The 26,796-nt window shown below is 40.2% G+C and overlaps 1 protein-coding gene across 2 annotated transcripts in view; it reads right to left on the bottom strand.

Moving 5' to 3' along the window:
- The window catches only part of LOC137335247 (DEP domain-containing mTOR-interacting protein-like), a 44,224-nt gene that overhangs the window by 3,097 nt on the left and 14,331 nt on the right, over nt 1-26,796 (bottom strand). For both annotated transcript variants that reach the window (XM_068000514.1, XM_068000515.1), the window contains exons 3-8: nt 25,572-25,695; nt 23,864-24,042; nt 20,573-20,755; nt 19,436-19,576; nt 14,087-14,157; nt 9,729-9,833 (exon numbers count right to left, since the gene is read on the bottom strand). In XM_068000514.1, the coding sequence (XP_067856615.1) occupies nt 9,729-9,833; nt 14,087-14,157; nt 19,436-19,576; nt 20,573-20,755; nt 23,864-24,042; nt 25,572-25,695 (803 nt within the window). The remainder of the gene's footprint in view (nt 1-9,728; nt 9,834-14,086; nt 14,158-19,435; nt 19,577-20,572; nt 20,756-23,863; nt 24,043-25,571; nt 25,696-26,796) is intronic.

Here is a 26,796-nt window from a genome sequence, read left to right as displayed (position 1 = left end):
TATCTTTAACTGTTTTTAACTCTGAATATTTATTGATTATTGCCTTTTGAGTTGGTTATTTGGTATTTTTTTGTATAATAGCAATCCATTCTTTATTATGTTTAACAAATGAATAAATACCATTACCCTTGCCGCTTTCAAAGCGAAGTGAGCGAATAGCTTAGAAAATGCCCACCGCCTGTAAGTTCATTTTAGAAATGAACATTGCTAATTTCACCAATTGACAGTTAATTAACCACTGCCTGTCACATCTTTAGTTTCCTGTTGCTCAATAGAATCATTTAGTTACCCGGGTGAATTTTAGAAACTGTCTGTGGAGTGACAGCAGTTGTCCACAGAGACTACTTTAGATTGTAGCAATTCGAGTCACAAATCTGCACGTCACTGTGGCTTGAAAAGACCGCCCATGGCCACTAGATATAAACTTACAAAATGCTCAAAACAACTGAGAATGGGTTGTTTCTTGCCATTCCTATAGTCCTCTAAATTGTGCCTATTAATTTCAGCATTGCTTCGATCTGCTGATTCTTATTTGGCGGTCCTAGAAAACTTGGGGAACAAGATCCGGGAGACACATCTTCGGCTGATTTAGATTAGAATTTTACAGATTTTTGTTTAATTAACTACATGCTTTGCTCTGGGATGAACCTCTAATTTTATGCGTTTTGTTTTTGTACTTTTACTCCAACATAGCGTTGCTTTAAAACACCGCGTTGGAGCTATACTTTTAAGTTAAATTGCTTATTCATTACCGAAGGAAAACACACACATGGCTGCATTTTAGAAATATATAAATCGTGCATAGGGTTGTCTCCCGAACTATGTGTGATCCCTAACCATATGTCATTACCGGTTGCAATCCATGCTTAGCATACAAATTCAATAAATATATAATGCAAATATAATATCAGTCCGGGGGAAATGCCTGGCTGTCAAAACACTTATTTTATTGCTTAATTGAGGTTATAAGATTAAAATGAAGTTCCTGGAACAGCAGTAAAAAAAAATTCATTTAAAATCAATTCAAGCAACATTAAACTTTAAGTTGATCATAAAATGAAGCCCTTGCTCAGTGTGTAGTGATAGAGCTGGTCTGCGCGTATGCCTACTTAAATTTATGATCAACATATCGATATGTTAGTTATTTTTGATATAAGCAACCTGCTGAGCGATTGAACACTTTACTGATTTCTAAGCCCACCAATGCCATTCTGTAACGGTCTAAATGGCGACCAACGTCGCGTTAATCCAGCAAATTCGAGATCGTCATTGATTTTGATGGGAGGGCGGAGCTACTCTCACTTTTTCGGCGAGGGTCACTGGAGGTATCGCAAAAGTCCCAGGGAATTATGGCATAGCGTAAGTAATGGCATAAGTCACTCGCCATAATTTCCTGGAATTTCTGAATTATAATAATGGTGTACGCCGTAGATGCTATGGCGCAAGTTTTCACGAAATTCCGTGCCTTTATTGCAAGGTCCAGTGTCATTCTGATGGTCAGTGTCCCAATAAAAGGGTGTCACCTGCAGATCTGCTTTCCTGAGGTTTGGCATGTTAATGTCATACTCAAGAACTCTGAAGTTGACATTTAAAAAACCATATGAAAATATAAATAATAATTGAATCCCGAAAGCAAACTATTGTATAAAATAACTGAAACCAAGCAGTAACACACTTCGCACAGCAGGTGGAGCAACAGAGAGACACTGATGCAGAAATGTGCACTGAAGCAGATCATAAATTAGCTGAAGTTTCATTGAAAGATGTGTGAAGATCAGGGACGGGTTCAGTAGGCTGCAACAGACTAATCCTGTACTTGTAGAATAAAACACAATATTCTCAATATTGCAGATATTACCTTGTTCTGCCGCAAAGGAATTATCACACAGTGGGTTACAAGAATATGAAATGCACCATCCTAAGTTACTGTTGAAGCTGAATCAAGCACAACATTTAGGAGGGAATTAGATGAACATTTGAAGAAAAATATTAAAGGATAGAGGGAAAGAACAGGGACAGTGGATTATAGTAGATAGCTACAATGAATAGATATCTGAGATGTGCAGCTAGTATTGATAGGATGCCCAAATAGCCTCCTTTAGTGTGGAAATTTCTGAGTCCACAAAATTATAAATTATTTTTTCTCATTTACAGGAATATATTTTTCCCTCCTGTATTTTACTGTTGACTTTCCCTTGTATTTTCATATAACCCTGTTTCTGTAACTTTTGGTATGTATTCAGGGCAGTATTGACCCAAGTTTCTAATATTTTTACTTTACCGCAAGTTACTTTTCCTTTGAATCACTTTATATTTCTCCCTCTGGCATCACTTCCCCCCTTTGACTGCTAGCCAGACTATACAGTACACAGTTTTTAAAAAAAAAACCTGAAGATCACATTTTCTCAGAGATTGAGGCCATTTTGCAAATTCAGCAGCTATTCTAAAGTAAGTCGAAATAACAGAACTGTAAACCTCCTTAGATGAGAGGGGGTTGTCATAGCCTTGTGGTATCCATACTGGAGTCACAATTCTCGTTATTTCTTTAGTTCTGGGTTTTTGGTGACATAGTCTCAAGATAAGAAAGCAATAAGGGTAATTTTGCAAGTCTGCACTGCCAACCTTGCCCCCTCCCAGACTTACCTGTGGGCCTCGGAATTGGTTAGCCCCCAACAGGCGAACTGTAATGGGATGCCTGAACAAAATTAGCGATCCTGATCTAAAATGGATACAGGAGCCTCATTTTAATATTGAAATGAGGCCAGCGCTCATTTTAGGCAGAAAAAAGGCCCCAACCAATTTAGCAGTGACCTGAACGTCCATATGGATTGGGCGCAGGCCTCTGCCCTGCTAAATTAGTTATCATTGCACCCACTTTAGGCCCCTAAAACATGTGCAACAATGTTGAATTTAAGCACTTCCTAGTCTTCAATTCCATTTGACACTCACAATCTGGAGGAAAGCCTCAATTACGACAAGAACACACAATGACAATGTCACAACTCTACTGGCACACTACACAGAAATCTAGTTCACAAATGAATCAGTGCTTTTTGCAAAATCTTTGCCAGAGTCTGGTCTGGCAAAAAGAGACAACAGCTAATCTGATGAAAACGGAAAGCTACCTGCTGTCAATGTTTCAACATTCAATGTCAATATTAATGGTTCTGTGTAGTTTGGTTGCACAATGTGAACTAACTGGAATTGCAATTTATGGACATATTTCAATTACTGTATTTCTTTCTATATTAGTTAGACATTTCCATTATTATTTCATTTTGATTGTTTTTAAAATAAATCTTTAAAGATCGGGGCTTTAAGTCCAACACTAATCAGCTGATGGAGGCAAAGGAGAAAATGACTTGTGTAAAGACTAGAGAGAAGATTTTATAAAAAGTCGGTTAATTTTCATTTAACTGTAATACAATAAAACATATACAAAAAGATTATTTCCTATTTAACCAATAGTAGATACAGCCAGAGTACAAGCTTTTGCCTTGTTTAAAGCTCAATGACTGAAGTGTGATGGTAAAATAATGGTTACAATGCATTTGTTATTGTTTGAAATGTGAGACTAGCTTTCTCTGGTTAATACTAGACTGAATCAGAGTCACAGCTTGCCTCTGGCACCATTCTGTCAGTACATCAATCAAAGAACCAGTGAGTAAAAGCAATAGCAATTATAGCTTCTTAAATACTTCATGACTTATAGGAATTATGTGCTTGTTTTAAATGTAGGGCCAGTAGTTTTATCTTCAATAAACAATGCTCTCAGACTGGTTTAAAATGATCTTTGTCCTTTCATAACCTGATTTGAATGTTAGTTAAAAATGTTAATGTCACACTAGATTCATCCTTATAAGTTACATTGAGTCCACAGCGCAGAAACAGGCCATTCGGCCCAACTTGTCTACACTGGCATTTATGTTCCACATGAGCTAGTTGTACAGTGTGACTCAGCACTTAGTGAGCCAAAGTTGTGTCAAATTATGAAACATGACTTGTAATATTTAGTTTGTATCTTAATTAAATTGTCATGGTGTTACTGCAATCTGTTCTGAATCAAATCCAACTTTCCTTCCAATGCTAGTACAGGAATATTACAGTACAGCTGTTCAGCCACTCTCCTTCCAATCAGTGGACAACAATAACTGCACAAAACCAAGAATTGGCAGTTTTCCAAGACTTTCGATTTTTACATTTTGTTTACTTGAATATGTTCTTATTGACATAGTGCTTAGCCTTTTTTGCTATTCAGGTCAGGTACACTTAGTGTGGTTATGAGAGGAGTGCCCATAAACATGTAACTGGCACAAGTGATTACCTGGTACCATAAACCTACTTATGGTTTGCATGGCTACCTCTTTGCTGCAATTAAGTCAAATCAGATTTGGCACTCATGAATGAAGTGCACATAGAACAGTTCCATCTGATTAGTCCATTGGAAAATGGAGATATTTCATTTTTTTTCTCCCACAGTTTTTCTCTCCTACTAACTCTTGCTGATCTCTGATTCCTCATCCAAGTAGCCATTATTTATGTATGAACCTAAACAGTGATTTTTTTTCAGGCTATTCAACCACAAGGAACATCACAGCCATACCCAACCTTGAACTCAAATGTGCACTTCCAACAGTGATCACTTGGTAAAGATGAGGAATGGGTACGCTTCTGTACTTTTTGACCATTTTCTACAGAAAGGATTTGGAAATGAATTACATTAAAGTGGTGCATTTAAATTAAAGTTGGTTCTCACAGGTTTAGAAGTCTCCTTACAGCTAGTGCTATAAAGGCTGAGTCAAAGAGGAGTGTGTGTGTTGATGAGCCAGGCATGGAAGATGTGTTTACATAATGACTGGGGTCAATAGGTAATTCAGTATCTTGTCTCAGGTTTCCTATAAATATCGACATCTATTATCATTGGGATGATCTAATCATTTGAGCCCAGCAAGTTAGTCTAGTTAGATCTGGGAAGGGAGCCCAGCCAAGTGTGGGATTATTAACTTGCTTTAAGCCCAGAGCCAGTCAGAACCAGAAGGCTGACCAAGAAGAGTTGTTATCCCACTAAAATGGGATGTGTGCAATGATTTATTATTGTTTTTATTTACGAGGAAGGGTTTGAAGATAAGTGAAGTGAATTTTTGATTATTACTGTCACTCTGTATGTTCACTTGCTGACTCTAAACTGAAACATCCTAATGATTCCTATCTGGTGTTTCTCACTAAAGTGTTCTCCAAACTTTCAGTAGGCGGACTGAGATCACATGTGAAAGACACAATATAAAGCTTAGATATTGCTCAGATATTAGGCAGTATGGGTACACTCCTAAATGTAACATGAGGACCGCTAATGGGAGTGACTGGCATCACTGAACCCAAAAGAATATCTAAGGTAGACCCAAAATTTGTAACAGGCACTAAGTCTAATTTTCTACTTCCTAATCCAAGCACTCTAAAGGCCAAAGCTCTGTGCATCACCCAGTTTGCTGTTCTCTGACTTGCTTTCTAATTCCCCTGGGGTAGATCTGAGCTGTTGCTGGGGAGGGATAGAGTGAGTGATGGCGTGTGCTGTGAAGTGCTTGTCAGACCAGATGAAGTGGGAAGTGGCAGTTATTCTTTGGGTGCAATTAGAGGAAAAGAGGAAGAGAGATTAGAATGCTTTGCTGAAAAGAAAGAACTCACATGTGACTGAGTACAAGGAGTGACATAAGGGTTTCATGAATAGTTTGATGACTGGTAATATAGGGTACAGTAGAATTGGAGAAGCAGAATGTCATCATAAACCTACCATTAGCACCTGCCCTCCCACTTCCCCATTTCCTTCCTCCACAGCTTCCATCCACAGGATCTTCAAAGTTTCCTCTTCATAGCAGGTGAGAGGTCTCACGTTTGAAGGCCTACCACCTGTCGTCAATCTTTCCTGGCTGTTATGTTCCATCAAAATGCTAAAAGAATTACATCCAATACCATGCAATGCAGTAAAACCCAGATGGTATCCTGCAGCCCATAATGGGGAAGATCATGGGTGCATGCACCAAGCAATTAGATTCCACGTAAGGCTTTTAGTAGTGAGCTTCCATGTAAGTTTGTAAATGAAAGAACACTTCCAGGGGATGTAAAGGGCACTGTACTGCTTCCCGAGCATTCATGGTGAACAATTCAAACAAATTGAGAGACTGGGGGGGGGGGGGAGGGGAGAGGGGGAGAAGTCTGTAAGTGGCAGATATGTTTAGTACAGTTCATTCTTAGAAGGTGTGGCGGATTTCACTTGCCTTGCCTGCATTGGCAAGATCATTAAAACATTTTGTGGCACGAATTACCATGCATGGGCGATCATAGAGCTCACTGGCCCAGTCACCTTCTGCCACTGCTGCTGTTCTGCTTTCCTTGGGGACTTGCATAATTTCTGACTTCACGTAGAAGCACTTTCACATATCCTCTCGAGCATCTCTGCAGGACTGACAGACATTCTTTAAGTGAAAAAAATTATTTTAGAAGCAAAACAAAATGTTTAAGTGTGGTGTCCCCTTTAACCTGTTGTAAGCTTTTAAATCATACAGCCGCACACAAGTTCCCACCCCCAAGAACCGAGCTCCCAACGAGTGACTCTCTTAACACTGGGAGCTCAGCAACATAATTAAAATTAGGCTGACTCAGGAAACTGCACTGGGATAAACCCTCTTATCGTCAGCCGAGTACGCATCACACCCTGTCACGCCTGTCGTTTGCAATTTTGCCCGAGTGGAAAATTCGACCCTGACTGAGATCAACTAACAGCGCAGCTTTGAGATCGAACCTGGGAATGTCCTAGTTTGTACGGATCACAAGGTTCATGCCTCTGATCACTATCCAGTGACTCCCTGCGGGAAGTGCATGTGCAGGGACGCAAGCTCTGCTACCTTACAGTCCAATAGCCTGAAGACAATTACTGTTGAGGCACATGCATGAAGAACAGCCACGTGGGTGAGGTATTGGAAGACAACTGGTGTCCATAGAACCGTAGCCCAGGAGGGACACAACAGAGGATAGGGCACAAAACTTGAGAAATCAAAAGGGAAAATGTGAATCGATGTTGACAGCTTTGCTGAAATAAGTAAGATGGAGAAAAAAAGACAAAAAACATGTTTAATACAGGAGCAGGGGGTATCTGATACTACACAAGAGCATTCTGGTGAAAGAGAATCAGAATCCGACAGCCCAAAACTTCAAATATATTGGTGGAGCATTACAACTTCAAGTTAAATCAGTCACAAATTAAGATTTAAAATTGGAACAACACTCAAGGAATAATAATTTCAAGGACATTAACAGTAAGAAGCCATGTTCCAGTTCTCCATATGTGTGGGCACTCATTAACACAGTTTAAGTCGTCCAACTATTTCCAAAATAATAATGAAAGAGGCAATGTTTTGTGGCATTTTAGAGAACTGATATACAGTGCCAATGAGCGAGAGGATTTAACTGCAATTTCTTACATTCTGCTCAGTTCCTCATTTGAGTTACACAGAGCAGGGAGGCATCACGAGGAGGCCAGGCATGTCTCTGCTGGAAGAGGGAAATTAGATGTGGAGCTCCTGTTGTGTGTCTCTTAGCAACTAGAGGAGTAGTGATGTTGATTTGGGTACATTCCATTACTTCTTCCCACCAAGCTCTTGGCAGGAAAACAAATGGTGTAGGAGGGCTTATGATGAAGAAAAAAATCTGAGACTATGTGTCCTTCATTAGAGCACTCATTAAAGAGTTTTCCATTTGCTTTGAAGTTTGCCAAACAGCTAATAATATTGTTATAATAAGAAGATAAGAAATAGCAGCAGGAGTAGGCCATACGGCCCCTCGAGTCTACTCCACCATTCAATAAGATCATGGCTGATCTTCTACCTCAACTCCACTTTCCTGCCCTATCCCCATATCCCTTGATTCCCTTAGTGTCCAAATATCCATCAATCTTAGTCTTGAATATATTAATGACTGAGCATCCACAGCCCACTGGGGTACAGCATTCCAAAGATTCACAACCCTGAGTGAAGAAATTTATCTTCATCTCGGTCCTAAATGGCTGATCCCTTATCTTGAGACTATGACCCTAGTTCTGGACTCTCCAGCCAGAGGAAACGGCCTCTCAGCATCTACCCTGTCAAGCCCTCTATGAATTTTAAAAGTTTCAACGGGATCACCTCTCATTCTTCTAAACTCCAGAGAATATAGGCCCATTCTACTCAATATCACCTCATAGGACAGCCCTCTCATCCCAGGAATCAATCTAGTGAGCCTTCATTGCACCCTCTCTAAGCCAAGTATATCCTTCCTTAGGTAAGGAGACCAAAACTGTACCCAGTACTTCAGGTGTGGTCTCACCAGTGCCCAATATAATTGCAGCAAGAACGCCTAACTCTTGTGCTCCAACCTCCTTGCAATAAAGGCTAACATACCATATGCCTTCCTAATTGCTTGCTGTACCTGCATGTTAACTTTCTGTGATTCATGTACAAGGACACCCAAATCACTCTGAATATCAACATTTCTTAGTCTCTCACCTTTTCAAAAATATTCTGCTTTTCTATTCTTTCTTCCAAAGTGGATAATTTCACTTTTCCCCACATTATACACCATCTGCCACCTTCTCGCCCACTCACTTAACCTGTCTATATCCCTTTGCAGAGTCTTTGTGTCCTTCTCACAGCTTATTTTCCCACCTAGCTTTGTATCATCAGCAAACTTGGATACATTACACTCAATCCCTTCATCTAAGTCATTGATATATATTGTAAATTGCTGAGGCCCAAGCACCGATCCTTGCGGCAACCCACCAGTTACAACCTGCCAACCTGAAAATGTCTTGTTTATTCCTACTCTCTGTTTTCTGTCTGTTAACCAATCCTCAATCCATGCTAATATATTACTCCCAATCCCATGAGCCCTAATCTTGTGTAACAATCTCATGTGGCACCTTATCAAATGCCTTTTGAAAATCCAAATATACTATATCCACTGGTTCCCCCTTTTCTACCCTGCTAATTATACCCTCAAAAATCCTAACAGATTTGTCCAACAATGATTATCCTTTCATAAAACTGTATCGACTCTGCCTAATCATATTATAATTTTCTAAGGGCCCCGGTACTATGTCCTTAATAATAGATTCTAGCATTTTCCCTACTAGTGATGTCAGGCTAACTGGCCTATAGTTCCCTGTTTTCTCTCTCCCTCCTTGAATAGCAGGGTTACATTTACTACCTTCCAATCCAATCTCGTTAAGTTCAAACCAACCACCAGTGCCATCGGGTAACTCATTATAATTTCTCTCTCACCAACATAGTTTTTTTTTGCCACTATCTTCACAACAGTCCAAGCAAATACAAATAATGACCCAAATAATCACACATCAATTTCAAGGTCTCCCTTACCAATTTGTTTTGTCTTTGTGTACACGGTTGGTCCACAAAGCACAACAGAGAATCTCCTATTTTTGATTGCCATTTTTAATTCATTTCTATCATATATATTTTGTCAACATTCAAATTATTTTTGGAATTAAACAGCCCAAACTCATTTCACACAGGACCATTATAGCCATCAGACAGAGAATCTCATCCCATTAGTGTGGACTGGATTTGAATCCTGATCACAGAGGTGAAAGGTCCATGTCTAACCCACCACACCATACAGTTCCTTAGGTGTCAAAAATCACTTTTTTTTTTACAGCAGATTTCTTCAATCTAGAACATTACCTTTATTCCAGCTGCTGCAGCTGGACCACCTGGGTCCACTGCCTGGATGTAACATGGTCTTCCTCCTCGGACCACAAAACCCCAGCCCACTGCATCACCTACAATCTGGAATCAAGAGATACATACATAAATAACTTTGTTTTATCAGATCTGTTTTATATCATTTTATGGGGAAGGTGCTTATTATGTACAATGCCTTGCACATCATATAGGGCAAAATATTGCTGGCAATGGAGCCCCATTCAATGATGGATCAGAGCAAGGGCTGCAGTGCTGTAGCCCCAGTTCTGTGCTCTGCACTCATGTCTATTGAGGCTCCAGGCTAGAAATTCGGGAGCACCCAAAAATGGGCGCTCCCCCCATGCAGGGAACTTATCCTGCGCACAAAAGGCGAGGTCCGAGGAGCTCCGGACATTTTGCCTCATACCTCATTGCCATACCGATGGCGCTGCGGGAGGAGTCCTAAGTATGTAAGTGCAAGACGTTCAAGCTGCAGCTACGGCAAAGGTAATTGATGGTCCGGGGGAAGGGGGGAGGAGGATCTGGTTGGATGTGTGCGTGTGCTTCCTGTCCGTCACTTTGGGGACTTCGGAGGCCATATAGCGACTGAAAAACAGGTGCTACACGACCCAATTTCTAGGCCTCAATGTCAGTGGCAGGACCTTGCAATTTCTGCCCTTGTATAAATATGTATTAAAATAAATACATCCAGTGGAGAGATTTAAACCCTAATTATCAAGTGTGCTAACAGTGTCCTTGTCTAACAAAATGCTTTTTTGTTGTTCAGGTCAAAGATTAGGTGCGAGATAAGAAATGCTCCTGAAATCAAGTGTAAAATATTGAGAGCTGTTGAAATGTATTAATAAGATTTGACTACAAATAAATTTGTGCAGATGCTGTACGACAATTGGAAAAGTGTGTAATGGAAAATTCCATTTGCTGAAATACACATCATAGGGATAGAGGGAGTTATGCCAATATTTTCGGTTGACTGTACAGCAATTCAGCAAAAGAAAAGCACAGTTAAAAGATATTAGACATCTCAGTGATCCATGGATGCAGAAAGAATGTGAAAGCTGAGTAGTTCAAAGATTGTACCGATAAGGTACTGAACATAGTTAAGAGCTGGAGCATTATTGGTAAAGACTCAACTTTCAGACTAGCAGCTTGAAGGTCACACCAATGTCACAACAACATTTAACTACCAAAAACACATTATTTTTTCAGCAATTATATAAGTCAGACAGATCTGAGAACTACGCAGACAAAAGAAAAACATTTAGGAATGAACAAAGTTTCTTTATTTTTGCAATTGAGATCCAAAATACTATTGTCTCAGAGCCCAGATTTAAATGTTGGTGCCAGTAAAATGGTTTTAGTTTGTTTTGTGTCTTGATCTATCAATGCAGTTCATATTTAAAAACCTCTGTCAATATTAGCACGGCCCACACAAGGTATTTAGCACAGGGGTATGCTCACAGCTTCCTCCACTTAGCTGAAGGAAGACAGATCCACCCACTTTTAACACATGGCTCTTTCTTCTTGTCACACCTTTTTGATGGCCTTATAAATGAAAAGAAATATTAAAATTTTTAGCAGAGGATTCACCCCAAAAATGTAACAGAACCAGATAAAATATATGAAACTTTTGAGCAGTATAATCTGCATTACATTTGACGCTGACTATTCAAATACCTAAAGATCAACAGGGTTATGCTGCTGCTACAAAAGTATTTTTTAAATATACAATGAAGACATCTTCAGATCAATCTTTATTTGCTGCAGGAAAAGTAGAGATGAGTGCAAATGTTTGGTTTGACCACTCTGTTCAGCCGAACACCAACACAGCCAGACATTCAGACATTTCAGTTTCTGCTCACTCTTAAGAAAAATAGTTGACATTAAGTAGAATTGAATTTTAAAAGAAATTTGGCATAATGGTCAAAATAAAAAAAACTGGGCCTGAACTTCTTTCTAAAATTTTAGTGCTGCTGGTTCACTAATTTACGTTGGTAAAAAACTGAATATACAGGTGGCTTTTTCTAGCGAATTGGTTGGTTCTCATGGTGTCCCTTTCTAGCAATCTGACTAATCACTGCTAACCATGAGTAGAAGGATCGTCGTATATAGAAGTATATAAAGTTAACTTGAAATCAAACCCTTCAAGCAATACCGATAGATTTGATCAGCCAGACACTGCTACACTGCAATTGAAAGCTGCCCTTCCTAACTTTTGATGAAAAATATAGCAACAGTATAACCCTGTTGATCTTTAGGTTTTTGCCTTTAGATTTGATGGACAAAATGACATTTAGAACCCAAAAGGATGGAGGGAGGCAAAAAACACAGGTAAGTGAAAGATTTGAAATTTAGGAAAATAAAAATAGGTTGGTGTAAAGTTTATTAGAAGTTAAAGTTAAAAAAAATTAGGCGAGAGAAGAGGAAAGAGAATTGTAAGCAAGAACAGGTGAAGGGTTAATTTTTATGCAAAATTATGTTTTATTTTTGTTATGTTTTATGCAAAATTATGTTTTATTACAGTAATCAAACTAATCCTAATGGATGAGCATCTTTATCACTGTGATATTAGTGCTTATTTCAGTGTTGTAGTCCCTGAACTGAAAATCACTGAAACTGGTTGTTTCAGGGATGCAGCGATTTCCCTGAACGTAATGAAGAGTTAAAATTACCATGGACTACAATACTGGTCTAAAAATTTGATTGGAATTGGGAGTGGTTTATGAAGAACAGGGCAGCACATTGCGCGGACTGGATAGGAAAGCCTCTCAATCTTGCCATCAGTTTGGGGAAAGAAATCCCTTGGGGAGTAATTTTAACTTTAGGTAATATTGAAAAATGGGCAATAGTGGGTCGTTTTATCTCCCTGATTTTCCTTTCCATTTCCGGTGAGGTGTATAACAAGCAGCCAATCGATAGTGCCTGTTTTACATTATCACCAAAAGTTAAAATTACCCCCTTGTTGTTTCCTTGCCCAGAAAGTTTTGATAATATTTTGTTTAAATGAATTCCAAAAAAAAGTATTCATGAATATAAGGTTTTTTTTACTTACATAGGCTCTGAAATTATGCTGTGGGATACTAAGGTACAATCATTTAACACATACCTCTGAAATTCCTCTCTTTGTTATTTCACTGGAGCCATTCATTAATTTATTTTAAGCAGGTTAATGCTTCCACTAAATTAGCAGAGAAAGGAATTTCAGATACATGTGTTAATCATTTGTACACTGTTGTCCCATGCCGTTATTACAGGGCTGTTGTGTTTTATTGACTAAAGTATCTCTTTCAGTGCCACAATAAGGCCTAATAACGTAAATATTATTTTCTGCTAAATAGTAATAACAAGTTTAAAATTTGGATAAAAAGCACAAAACACCTAGCCACTACCACATAAACCAATTAAAGATTTAACAAAGGACTTCCATGTTTTCTTTATAGGGGTGACTTGGAGATTCTCTGCTCCCAGCTGGATGCCTGTGATTTTCCAAGATGTTCTCCCTCTGAGAATTCTTGACACTTTTGGTGCACTCCTGCCACAACTGCAGCAGGAGTGAGGCTGAAGGGCCGGAAAATAGGCCTGATATCGGGGCCTCGTGGGTTGAGGCTCCACCCACCCCTTACAATTATATTAGCATCAGAGAGGGTGGGGCTAGGGCAGGGACTCCCAACATCAGGAGTTCTCATAAATCCCAACCCCTTAGTTGGCATTGACAGGATAGCCAGCTGGCATGCCCAGTGAAAGTTAGTGCACCAGCTGCTCGACTGGTGAAAACGCATCTCCACCTCATGGGACCAGGCCTGGGATGCAGCCTGAGCCCTGAAGATCTTGTATCTAATCACTTTTTCCTGGCCACGTTATAAAAGGGATGAGGGCATGTTAACTTTTTTTTCCCAGGTGGGGATGGGAATTTGGCATCCCCTCCCCACCCAGGCTGACACTGGACGGGTAAATTTCCCGGCCTCTAGGAGAAGGTGAGCACCCAAGATGCACATCTAGTGTTAAAGGTACTTTTGAGGGGTGGCATTTGAATTAGGTGGCCTCCTGACCCCACATTCTCAAGCAGCAGAGATCACCAGCCGGCACGACCAAAGCTTAAGTGCCGGGATCGCTCATTCCTAAGGTTTCAGGCCCAGTGTTTTAAACTGCAGTTAACAGAAATGGTTTGCACAATGATAACATTAGATCTTACACAAAATTTCATACAATTTGAGATAAGCATGCTTAACTCTCCCGTGGCAGTATTTCAGTTTAATCAGTTTAAAACTTCCATTTAGACTGTACCACAACTCTACTGCTACCGTAGTAACTGATTAAAGCTTTGAGGAATGCACACTTACTGTTAATGTTTTCTTTAAGTAAGGTGCTCCAGGTGACAGGAGTTCTTCATTAGTTACTGATCTCTTCAACACTACAACATTAAGCACCAGTAAGTGGTCGCACACAGTATGTTAACATTTTAAAACCAATAAAATGACTTTACATGAGAAACCCACCAAGCCCTATTCTAGCAGGCTTTTGCCAACTGGTAGGAAGGAATAATTTTATGTTAGCACAGTTATGAAAAGAAAGACTTGTATTTATATAGTGCATTTTTATATCTCTCATAGCATTTCAAAGCTCCTAACACAATTAATTATTTTGGAATGCTGTGACTGTTATTTGGGAAAATTCCACAACTAAACAGGGAGTGTCAGCCTGGATCTTGGAGTTGGGTTTGATCTCTCAGATTTCTGACTTGAGGCAAGAATGCTACAAACTTAGTGATGAGCTTTTTTCTAGCCTGGAGCTTTCTTCGGTAAAACCAGTTCATGACCTAGTTTCTCTGATTTTGAATACCTACTTGCTCCTTGTCAGCTTTTGGCAGCACAATTTCCCCACTGAAAAATCTTTGAGGTTCAGTGTCCAGATATAAATTGAACAAACCCTCTTAAATCATGAGATTTACTATGCTAAAATAGCAAAGACCAGAAAAGTCATTCTATTCCTGATCATTCCTGTGACTTTGTTATTTAGTTTAATCCAGCTAAGTTTATGATAGTTGAACTATATTTCAAATATCCTATTGCCCATCTTCCATCTTACAATTCCATCATGAACAGCGACGATGAGTTAGCTGTATGTTTTAGTTTACCCCCAAAATATTTATATGCACTTATTTCTGTTATCTATTAAAATAGGTTCCAAAGTAATTACAAAAAATACCTCATATCTCTGAAGTATTTGAACTGACTGTTTTTGTTAATTTCCTTTGTATTACATTAAATCAGTTTACCTCAGAATAATTGTTATTTAACAGGCTTTAGACTCTAGTAAAGTTGTAATTTTATTTGACACAGTACATCTCAAAGACATGTGATCAGATTAAAACATGCAGCATGCCAAGCAGAGACTGTAGGTGGGAAAACAGGAACAAGGACAGGGCTGTCTAATAAATAACTATTTATGGCAATAACCAACTACAATGCTCCCAGAACAGCATTCAGAGCCTCATTAATGGTTAAAACATAAATGGTTGCAACTTTGTTTTTATACAAAATAGAAAGTTTTTGAAACCATACAGTTAATTAATACCTGTGAAACATTTCACAACAATGGATGGTCTAAACAAACAGTGAGGGAATAACACTTTTAACAGCGCATGCAGCTCAGACTAGATTGTTACAGGCCTGTTAGGGCAGGATACCTGGATGCAAAATAAATGACATTGACCTCTGCTGGTGTCAGCGTGTGGAATCAAAGATTAGAAATGCTCACAAAGGTTCATGCTATCAATAAAAATCTTCAATGTGCAAAGCTTTGCTGTAACTACTTTTACATAATGACAAGAGGAGAAAAATTCCACATTTGAAACTTGGATCTCTAATTGCAAACTTATTTTTCAAACACAATGAATTTACAAAGCTGTTGGCACAAAGTTTCCTCTCAGTATCTCCACCATTCATTATGTTTAAGAAAGGGCTTTGAACTTTCATAGCACAGCAATGATTTTCACAGGTCGGAACTTTAACAAGCAGAAAATGAGCCTCTTAAACAATGAGTGCCTTTTGGCCAATATTATGATTTGGGCATCAAACATAGTGGACCATGTAGCCAGACAAGGTGACTTTGTTGAGGGGGAAAAGAGTCACTGTCCATGAGCCAGGCTTCAGTAAGGTCCAGGATTTTGATAGACTCATCCAAAATAAGGTTGAGGAGAACAGAAGGATTTTTCTGGATAAACTATGAACCAAATGGCATTCCTTATCCATAATTATCTTGTAATCTTGTGAATGGGGAAGAAGGTCTTGTTTGCAAGGATGATATGGGTGGCCCAGTGATCCAGTGGAGTCCCAGCAGAACAATGATCAATTGAGATGGGAAGAGAGATGGGCAGCTGAAGTTGCTGATCTGGGAAAAAGATTGATGGGTACTGCAGCAGTATGGTAGAAGTGGAGAGAGGGATGCTATGGACATTAGCCTGGAGCAACAGTAGGAGAGAAGCAGGGCAGGGGAAAAGCGTCATATGGGGCAGGAAACTGATACGGGCAAGTTGCATGAGACAAAAGATTTGGGGAAATTTGGGAGAATGGGTACCAAGAGGCTAGAGAAGACAGGAGATGAAGGGGGAGTGGAGTGGGCCGGGAAACAGTCAACAATGTGATAGAGGAGCTCAGCTCTGCAGCAATGTCAGAATGTGCACACAAGACAACACAGAGATAGAAGCTTTTGATTATATTTATAAAATACAGAAGGAATTAAATAGGGCTAAGGAAGTCCTTTAAATAGAGGCCTAAGAAATAACAGTTTGGAGCTGGGGCCAGACTGAGGGCAATGAGTGAACTGAAGTTGCTGAACTGGGACCCTTGGCAGTTTATTGTCCAGAGCAGATCAGCAGGGGTAATGGAGAGGGGACTGGCAAAAAGTGGCCTGGCTTCCCATTGTCTTCATGTTCACCATCTGCTGAGCCTTTAGTGCTGTGATCCTGAGGAGTGGCATTCTCCTTCAGTAGGTTTTTACACCGCTCTACTTAACAGCTGCTGTGCTCCTGACTGCTTCCTGTAACATTCATCTACCTCTGTGCTATGGGAGAGGGAGCTAGCTCAGGCAACCTACCTGCTCCCTTCCTGGAATTAATTAAGCATATTTTAGTCTAAAGTACAGTTGGCCTTCTTTATGAATATTATCTGCTGTGCAGTAGGTACCCACAAGAGATACTTTCCCCTTTCATAAATATAGAATAATTAAATTTAATCTAACCTTGTGTTCTTTCCACAGAACAACCTGGACCATTCAGACTTCAAACCACAACTCTATCACACCAGAAGACAAACACACCACCACCATCACTGTAGCAGGCACCAACACATGACTGAGCCACCTGGACCTCCACAACCCTGTGAGTTACAGCACAGGAACATTGCCACTCCATGGAGAAGGTACAACTTCAAACAGGTGGTGTGGAAAGGCCAATGAGAGGTTGCAGGCTTAAACAGTGAATGGTAGCTATTGATCAGTAGGCCTGACTTCAAATTGGAGTTCAAGGAACATCACTGGCATCTACACACTACGATGGAAGCAAGGTTGAGCAAGATAGAGATCTTTATATCGGAGACCTCCATGTATGAGTTGAACACTGATATCTCATTAGGTGAGCTCTTGGGTGCACAACATGGTGGAAAAATTAGCCCACTACTGCCAGATCCGAGGAAGGATTACTAGTCTCCAACCTGGAAAGAAACCAAAAGTGACCTTTCATCCCCTTTGTAATGGGTCCGCATTAACAAGTATTTTTAAAAACTTACCATTTTCCTTCAAGGGCCCAGGCCATGAACCAGACCTCCTTTCATAGAGAGGACTGGCTACCAAAGTTCAGCCGGGCATCAGAGGCCAGCGATGCTGGAACTGCCAGGCTTGGTAGTCCCCAACCTCAGTCTGGCTACCTGTACACCTTTGGCCTTGTTTGGGTCTATTGGAGGCACCAGCCCCAACAAAGGCCACAGGAATGTCCTGTGCAAGGTCAGCCTGACATATAGAATCATAGAAGTTCACAACATGGAAACAGGCCCTTCGGCCCAACATGTCCATGTCGCCCAGTTTATACCACTAAGCTAGTCCCAATTGCCTGCACTTGGCCCATATCCCTCTATACCCATCTTACCCATGTAACTGTCCAGATGCTTTTTAAAAGACAAAATTGTACCCGCCTCTACTACTGCCTCTGGCAGCTCGTTCCAGACACTCACCACCCTTTGAATGAAAAAATTGCCCCTCTGGACCCTTTTGTATCTCTCCCCTCTCACCTTAAATCTATGTCCCCTCATTATAGACTCCCCTACCTTTGGGAAAAGATTTTGACTATCTACCTTATCTATGCCCCTCATTATTTTATAGACTTCTATAAGATCACCCCTTAACCTCCTACTCTCCAGGGAAAAAAGTCCCAGTCTATCTAACCTCTCCCTATAAGTCAAACCATCAAGTCCCGGTAGCATCCTAGTAAATCTTTTCTGCACTCTTTCTAGTTTAATAATATCCTTTCTATAGTAGGGTGACCAGAACTGTACACAGTATTCCAAGTGTGGCCTTACTAATGTCTTGTACAACTTCAACAAGACATCCCAACCCCTGTATTCAATGTTCTGACCAATGAAACCAAGTATGCCGAATGCCTTCTTCACCACCCTATCCACCTGTGACTCCACTTTCAAGGAGCTATGAACCTGTACTCCTAGATCTCTTTGTTCTATAACTCTCCCCAACGCCCTACCATTAACGGAGTAGGTCCTGGTCCGATTCGATCTACCAAAATGCATCACCTCACATTTATCTAAATTAAACTCCATCTGCCATTCGTCGGCCCACTGGCCCAATTTATCAAGATCCCGTTGCAATCCTAGATAACCTTCTTCACTGTCCACAATGCCACCAATCTTGGTGTCATCTGCAAACTTACTAACCATTCCTCCTAAATTCTCATCCAAATCATTAATATAAATAACAGAGTCCTAATCTAGATTGTGACACTTCTGCTATATATTCACTGGAGTTACAGCAAGAGTATATCAGAAGAGCCAAGGATTATGGTCTCGGCATATTAACAGGGTCGATGGGCGATCAACTGGATCTCCAAACCCAGTTGTAAAACCCCCAGCATCTGCTGCTTTGAGACCTGATCTGTACATCTCAGACCCCAGTGTACACACAGTCTTCTACAGTTTGGGTTCCAACAAGCAAAAGTTCAGTAGGATTTGAGAAGGAGATATATTTAGATATTTTTTAAAATATCTAAAATCATGCCCCAGTTGGTTGTCTCTCCTGGAGGAAAAGTTAAAAACTATTTTAGTAGTTTGATTGGATTTGACAGGGCAGACACACAGCAGCAATTAGGGGGTAAACATTCGGCTTATAGGAACATAGGAACAGGAGTAGGCCTTTCAGCCCCCTCAAGCCTATTTCATCATTCAACTAGATCATGGCTGATCTGTACCCCAACCTCATTTACCCACCATTGATCCATAGCCCTTGATACCCTTACCTAACAAAAATCTATCGACCCGAACCTTGACAATTTTAATTGACCCAGTAGCTGGGAATGTATAATTTTACAATATGTGTTCCTGGCATGTATCTGGAGTGTTGAAACTGAATTTTTACGCCCAAATTACATACATTACTGTCATTGCATATTCAGATTGCACTGCTCTGACCTGATTTAGGGTTACACTCCACTGAAGGCAAGCAGGCGAGGCTGGGGGTTGTATTGTAAAAGGCTGTACTTCCTGTGACAGCAGAGGTAATGCTGCTCCGGCGTACAGCTGAAACCACCTTTATCTCTTTGTTGGTTTGCACTAGAAATTAGAAACAGGAAACGAGTTAGGTTTTCCTTGCATTGGCTGCCTATTATCAGAGGTTCATTTCCATTAATAGTAAGATAACCACCACATTAACTGATTTAACCTGGAAGATAAAACCCAGTAAAATATCTAGTCCATCGAGGCAGAAAATGTTTTTGAAAGGTTGAAGAATACCTGTGTGCATACCCCTTACTAGCTTGTCCCCATTATTTTCAGACTTTCACAGTCCACACTGATGCATTAGACAGTAGGGTCAGTATTCTGGAAGGATGAGATCAAATGGGCCGAAGGGTCGTCTTCATCCAAAAAATCATAGAATTTTACAATAGTCAAGGAGGCAATTCAACCCTTTGTGCCTGCACCGGCTCTCTGAAAGAGCTCTCCAGTTAGTTCCATTGCCATATTCTTTTCCTATACCCTTTTACATTTTTCTTTTAAAAAATATTTATCCACTGCCTTTTTAAAAACAATGGCTTCGAGTTACACAAGTGTCTCTGCTAGGTCATTCCATGTCCTAACAACCCTCTGCAAAAAGAGGTTCGCCTAAGCTCTCTCCTAATTCTTTTGCTGATTATCTTAAATTCATACCCTCATGTTGCCAACTCACTGACCAGTGGAACCCATCTTGTGATATCTGTTATTGGATGAACACCTTAACCAATAGGTTGCTAACATGAATTCCATATTTCTAAAAAAAAAGACCAAAATCAGCTGGTGATACTTCACTGAAAACATTGGAAAATAATGAATTTGTAGCAATAAGAAATTAAAGAATAAAACGGTTAAGAAATTAATCAACACCAGGAAAAGGGACTTCCACAACTTTGTTTACAAATTGTATAAATTGGAAAGGTGTCCAGAACATTGATTCTGACAAAAGTCCTGTGTATTCACATTTGAGCAGTGAAACAAACAACATGTTTTATGCAAGTATAAACAGACATCTAAGTACATTTTACACAAATATATACTACTCGTAAAACCTTCTACCTGAGAGGAAACTAGAGCCTCCCTGTTCTGGATTCAGCTTGCGCAAGCAGAATGGGCTGTCGTGGGATTCCTCTGCTGTCCACGAGTTTTCATTCAACAGCTCAGTGAGCCGTCGTCTTCGGCGAAAGTTTATTCGGAACTGGTACAGTAAGTTACTATCAAAAAAGTGGTGACGGTTGGAGACTGCAAAACAACAAACCATTTGCTCAATCAATACAGTCTTGTTACTTTAGGCTCTTTCATTTCCAGAATGATACTGGTATTCAACAATTGGGGATGCTGGAGCATTGGCTAGCACAGTGGGACACACATTTGTCTTTGACCGCTGAAACCTGGATTCCAATCCAGCCCAGACCGATGAAATGAAAGTCTCATTGGTCTAGTATCTGTAAGGATCATACCTGAATTTGAGTATGAGTTCCAAGTGGATGTGGGCCCCGAGCACAAAACTGCCCCTAATTTGGCATAAACTTGACAATTCGACTTAGAGAAGCCATAAGATCACCAGAGTGGAAAACGGATAATGTCACACTGGCGCAGTAGTTGGTGCTCATATGAGATTGTGGCTGAAAGAGTAGAGGGAACCTTATTTTACATCTAACTGTGCTATGTCTGACCCAGAGGTGTTTCACACAGGCAGGTATATTTCCCTTTGTTTTATACTCATTTAACTACTCCACACTTTATATTTACACCAGCTTTTTCACTAGTACTGAACGGAGGGAACATAGGAACAGGAGTAGGCCATTCAGCCCCTCGTGCCTGCTCCGCCATTTGATAAGATCATGGCTGATCTGTGATCTAACTCCATATACCTGCCTTTGGCCCATATCCCTTAATACCTTTGGTTGCCAAAAAGCTATCTATCTCAGATTTAAATTTAGCAATTGAGCTAGTATCAATTGCTGTTTGCGGAAGAGAGTTCCAAACTTCTACAATCCTTTGTGTGTAGAAATGTTTTCTAATCTCACTCCTGAAAGGTCTGGCTCTAATTTTTAGACTGTGCCCCCTACTCCTAAAATCCCCAACCAGCGGAAATAGTTTCTCTCTATCCACCCTATCTGTTCCCCTTAATGTCTTATAAACTTCGATCAGATCACCCCTTAACCTTCGAAACTCCAGAGAATACAACCCCAATTTGTGTAATCTCTCCTCGTAACTTAACCCTTGAAGTCCGGGTATCATTCTAGTAAACCTACGCTGCACTCCCTCCAAGGCCAATATGTCCTTCCGAAGGTGCGGTGCCCAGAACTGCTCACAGTACTCCAGGTGCGGTCTAACCAGGGTTTTGTATAGCTGCAGCATAACTTCTGCCCCCTTGTACTCCAGTCCTCTAGATATAAAGGCCAACATTCCATTTGCCTTATTGATTATTTTCTGCACCTGTTCATGACACTTCAATGATCTATGTACCTGAACCCCTAAGTCCCTTTGGACATCCACTGTTTTTAACCTTTTACCATTTAGAAAGTACCCTGTTCTATCCGTTTTTGATCCAAAGTGGATGACCTCACATTTGTCTACATTGAATTCCATTTGCCACAATTTTGCCCATTCACCTAAACTATCAATATCGCTTTGTAATTTTATGTTTTCATCTACACTGCTTACAATGCCACCAATCTTTGTGTCATCGGCAAACTTAGATATGAGACTTTCTATGCCTTCATCTAAGTCGTTAATAAATATTGTGAATAATTGAGGCCCCAAGACAGATCCCTGCAGGACTCCACTAGTCACATCCTGCCAATGTGAGTACCTTCCCATTATCCCTACTCTGTCGCCTTTCGCTCAGCCAACTTCCTAACCAAGTCTGTACTTTTCCCTCGATTCCACGGGCTTCTATCTTAGCTAACAGTCTCTTGTGTGGGACCTTATCAAATGCCTTCTGGAAGTCCATATAAATAACATCCATTGACATTCCCCTGTCCACTACTTTAGTCACTCTTCAAAAAATTCGATCAGGTTTGTCAGGCACGACCTACCTTTCACAAATCCATGCTGGCTTTCCCTGATTAACTGAAAATTCTCGAGGTGTTCAGTCACCCTATCCTTAATTATAGACTCCAGCATTTTTCCCACAACAGATGTTAGGCTAACTGGTCTATAATTCCCCGGTTTCCCTCTCTCTCCTTTCTTAAAAAGCAGAGTGACATGTGCAATTTTCCAATCTAGAGGGACAGTTCCTGAATCTAGAGAACTTTGAAAGATTATAGTTAGGGCATCCGCAATGTGCTCACCTACTTCCTTTAAAACCCTGGGATGGAACCCATCTGGTCCTGGGGATTTGTCACTCTTTAGTGCTATTATTTTCTTCATTACTGTTGCTTTACCTATGTTAATTTTATCGAGTCCCTGTCCCCGATTCAATATAAGTTTTCTTGGGATTTCCGGCATGCTATCCTCTTTTTCTACTGTAAATACTGACACAAAATAATTGTTCAACATGTCCGCCATTTCCCCATTGTCAATGACAATATCTCCACTTTCAGTTTTTAAGGGGCCAACACTGCTCCTGACCACCCTCTTTTTCCTAATATAACTATAAAAGTTCTTCGTATTGGTTTTGATATCCCTTGCGAGTTTCTTTTCATGCTCTCTTTCTTTTATACATTCTGCATTAACTGTAGTATTGTACTTTTCGTATATAGGATCAGAAAGGTTACTCAAGTTTTAAATGATTTACTCTCAAGGATCATAATATTTGCTCTAGTTCAATTTCAGCCCTTAAACCTTTTCGTACCAGAATTCTGGAAAGCTGACAGCACCATTTCTTACTATGAATTCATTGAACTAGTTTAGCAAATAACCCTGGCCCTCAGCCTATAAATATATGTTCAAACTTGTCATGGAGAGTATTTGCATTTTAGAGAGAACTAAACCCTAATCAAAATTCTATCTCAGACAGAAAAATATTAATTGTTGCCAGTTTTTAAAGGAGGACAGAAGTGGAAAGCCCTAGGGGTTTAGGGTGGTTGCTCCACAGAGTGGAGCCAAGATGCCTCAACACTAATGGTAGGGCGAAGGAGTGGGGAGAATATAAGGCTGGAGGAGGATGCAGAGATGGGGTAGAGTAAAGGCAGGTTTTGAAGATGAGGATGAGATGTTTAAACGTTACACTTGGAGGACATGGAGTCAGTGTAGGTCTGCGAAGACAGAAATGATGGATGAGTGGGATTTAGTGTGGAACAGAATATGGGTGGCAGAATTTATAAATATAAAGTACATCAATAAAGGTCCTAGAAATAGATAGATCTAATGAATAAACAGCTGTTGCCAGACTTTCCTCACCATGTTGAATGATTCCATGTTCAAGTTCTCTGCGGCACAGCTCCACTGCTTCCTTCCGTGATGAGGCTTCCCCTTCTTTTATTAGCCAGTCAATGATTTCACAGCCAAAAACAGCACGCTGGTACTTCACTCCACTTTCTTCTTGTAATTTCATGATTGTGTTCTCAGAACTTATAAGCCTGTCAATTGCAGAACAACAACTGTGCAGAGATGTACAAATCCAAAAATGAATATGGTTTGGGAAGCTGGGACAGTCTAGACCACTCTCCTAATGGACATCAATAACACTTTGTTCTAACCTGATAGAAGGCATGATTCAAACAAGTACAATAGGCAGGTACTACTTGAACATGAATCTTTGCACTTCTGGCTGGGATTCAAACAACACCCTGAGGCTCCAAGCACAAAACAAGTTGAGCAACCTTCTACAATCTGGAAAGTGTATGTCCATAAAAACCCATATATCAGTCTGAGCCAGTTCCCCAGCATCTGTATTACATAAAAGTTGAAGGAACACCATTAATTACCGTTCAGACAATCATAAACATCTCCTAAAAGAAATAAATGGATATATCATCAGTATTTACTGGTGATTTTCCAAGCCTGCAATGCGCTGACTTTATTATTTGATAGTTGTTTTGTTCAACACTATTAAGAAAGGAAGAACTTACATTTATATAGCATCTTTCACAACCTTAGGAAGTCCAAAATCTCTTTACAGCCAATGAAGGAAGTTTAAAATGTAGTCACTGTTGTAATGTAGGGACATGCAGCAGCCAATTTACGCACAGCAATGTCCCACAAACAGCAATGAGATAATGACCAGATAATCTGTTTTAATGATATTGGTTGAAGGATAAATATTGCCCAGGATACCAGGAGAACTCCCCTGCTCTTCTTTGAATAGTGCCATGGGTTCTTTTACATCCACTTGAGCGGGCAGAAGGGGCCTCAGTTTAAGTTCTCATCCAAAAGACGACACCTCCGCCAGTGCAGCACTCACTCACTACTGCACTGAAGTGTCAGCCTAGATTATGTGCTCAAGTCTCTGGAGTGGGACTTGAACCCATAACCTTCTGACTAAGAGGCAAGAGTGCTACCACTGAGCTAAGGCTGACACCTATTAAAGGAGCCCCTTTTTGTTTCAGCTTTTAGTTTTTCTGAGGCAATGTTAATCTGTTTTTTCTTTTTACAGGTGCTAATGGACCGGCTGTCTATTTCCAGCATTTTTTATTTTAATTTCAGATTTCCAGCATTTGAAATTTTTCTTTTTATTTATTAAATATATTGTTTAAAATACATTTTCATGCATAGAGCATATACTCGTGAGAGCGTTTAGAGTTAAAGGAAAGTTTTTATAACATTTTTATTCAATAAACATCAAGAGGGTGGAGTAAAAAGTTATTTTATAAGGTTTTCAGGCAAAGTTGATGTTTTTTCGATGAACTGAGATACCTGAATTTGAAAATTGAACATTCGTCCTCTCTAGTGTTCAAATTAGAACGCATAGGAAGATACTAGGCTGGACTGGTTTGACTGGGATCAGTTTGTCTCTTCTAGTTAGGGTTGGGATGCAACCTCAACTGTGCAAAATAACTGTTGTAATTGTAAAGCTCATTGACTTCAGGCGAAAGGATATCAGAATGAGATATACAGACAGATCACAGATTGCAGAGACAGATACCCAAGAACTTTATAAGCAACGCACTTTTCATACAAACTTTGACCTCTCATAAACACCTTCACTTCCTTATTTAATGGGAATGTTCCATCGTCTTTTCGGAATCTGTACAGAAGTTTTGCATCCTTGAACTCTGAATGTCCATCACAAACTGAAATTTAAAAAATATTTTCTATTGATTAATTTCATTTTATAACAGTGCCTTTCCAATGCAATTAATATTCTTCCAATGTGGCAAGATCAATTTTGACATTATGATAATTGCATTGACTAGAAAGAAAGTAAGTCTTGCATTTATATAGCATCTTTCACAACCTCAGGATGTCCCAAAGCACTTTATAGCCAATAAAGTATTTTTTTTGAAGTGTGATCACTGTTGTAATGTAGGAGATAAATGGAAAACGGGCCTGTGATGCAGAAGGAACTTTAATATGATATCAACCATCCAAGAACAGATTCTGCAGCCATCATTTCCAGGTGGAATGAATCTCCAGGAGTATTTTTAAAATACATTTTCACTTGAGATCAAAGAAAATCTGTAGAAGTAACCTTCACAAAGAGAACATTAAAAGAATGTCTATTAAAGGAAAGTAGAAATATCTGAATGCAGACATAAGTAACATTCGTTGTGGAAGAGGATCTGGTTTTGTCTTATTGTTCAAACATCACCCACTTTTTCAGAAAACTGGCTTATTCTGAAATTAATAGGAATTCAGGATTGTAAAGTGATGGTGAAGGGAACTCTGCTCTGAGCACAGTTATAAGTGGAGTAGAAGCCACAAATTCAATGGGCTCGATTTTCGCACCCCCGAGTGGGTGCGTTCGTGGCGGAGAGGCTGCGAAAATCGGGGATTCCCGGGGCGGGTCCGAAGCCCGGCTCCAAGCCGCCCACTTCCAGGTTCCCCACTGATGCGCTGACATGTGCGTGCAGCCCCCGCATGTGGGACTCCTGCCGGCAATTAAAGCCGGCGGGATGCCACTTAAAGTAATTAACCAGGTACTTCAGGTCGTTTACAGACCTGATTGACCTGATATTTTAGGAGTGGTGGGATTTTCATGTTAACTGGGACTGTTTCCCGTACTGGGGGAAACACTCCCAGTTGAAATGGACTTGTTGCAGCCATCAGCCTGTGGCAGCTGCAAAGGTCCATTTGACAGTGGGGTGTGGGGTGGGGGGGGGGGTAGACCCTCACTCATTGCAGGAGGCCACTCTGTGACTTTGGACAAAGTTTGGCCTCCATCATCCTCCTCC

This window comes from Heptranchias perlo, chromosome 19 (genome assembly GCF_035084215.1).
Source record: "Heptranchias perlo isolate sHepPer1 chromosome 19, sHepPer1.hap1, whole genome shotgun sequence".
In the NCBI taxonomy this organism is placed as follows: domain Eukaryota; kingdom Metazoa; phylum Chordata; class Chondrichthyes; order Hexanchiformes; family Hexanchidae; genus Heptranchias; species Heptranchias perlo.
The sequence above is the reverse complement of the archived record's forward strand: the minus strand, read 5'-3'. Positions and strand labels throughout refer to the sequence as shown.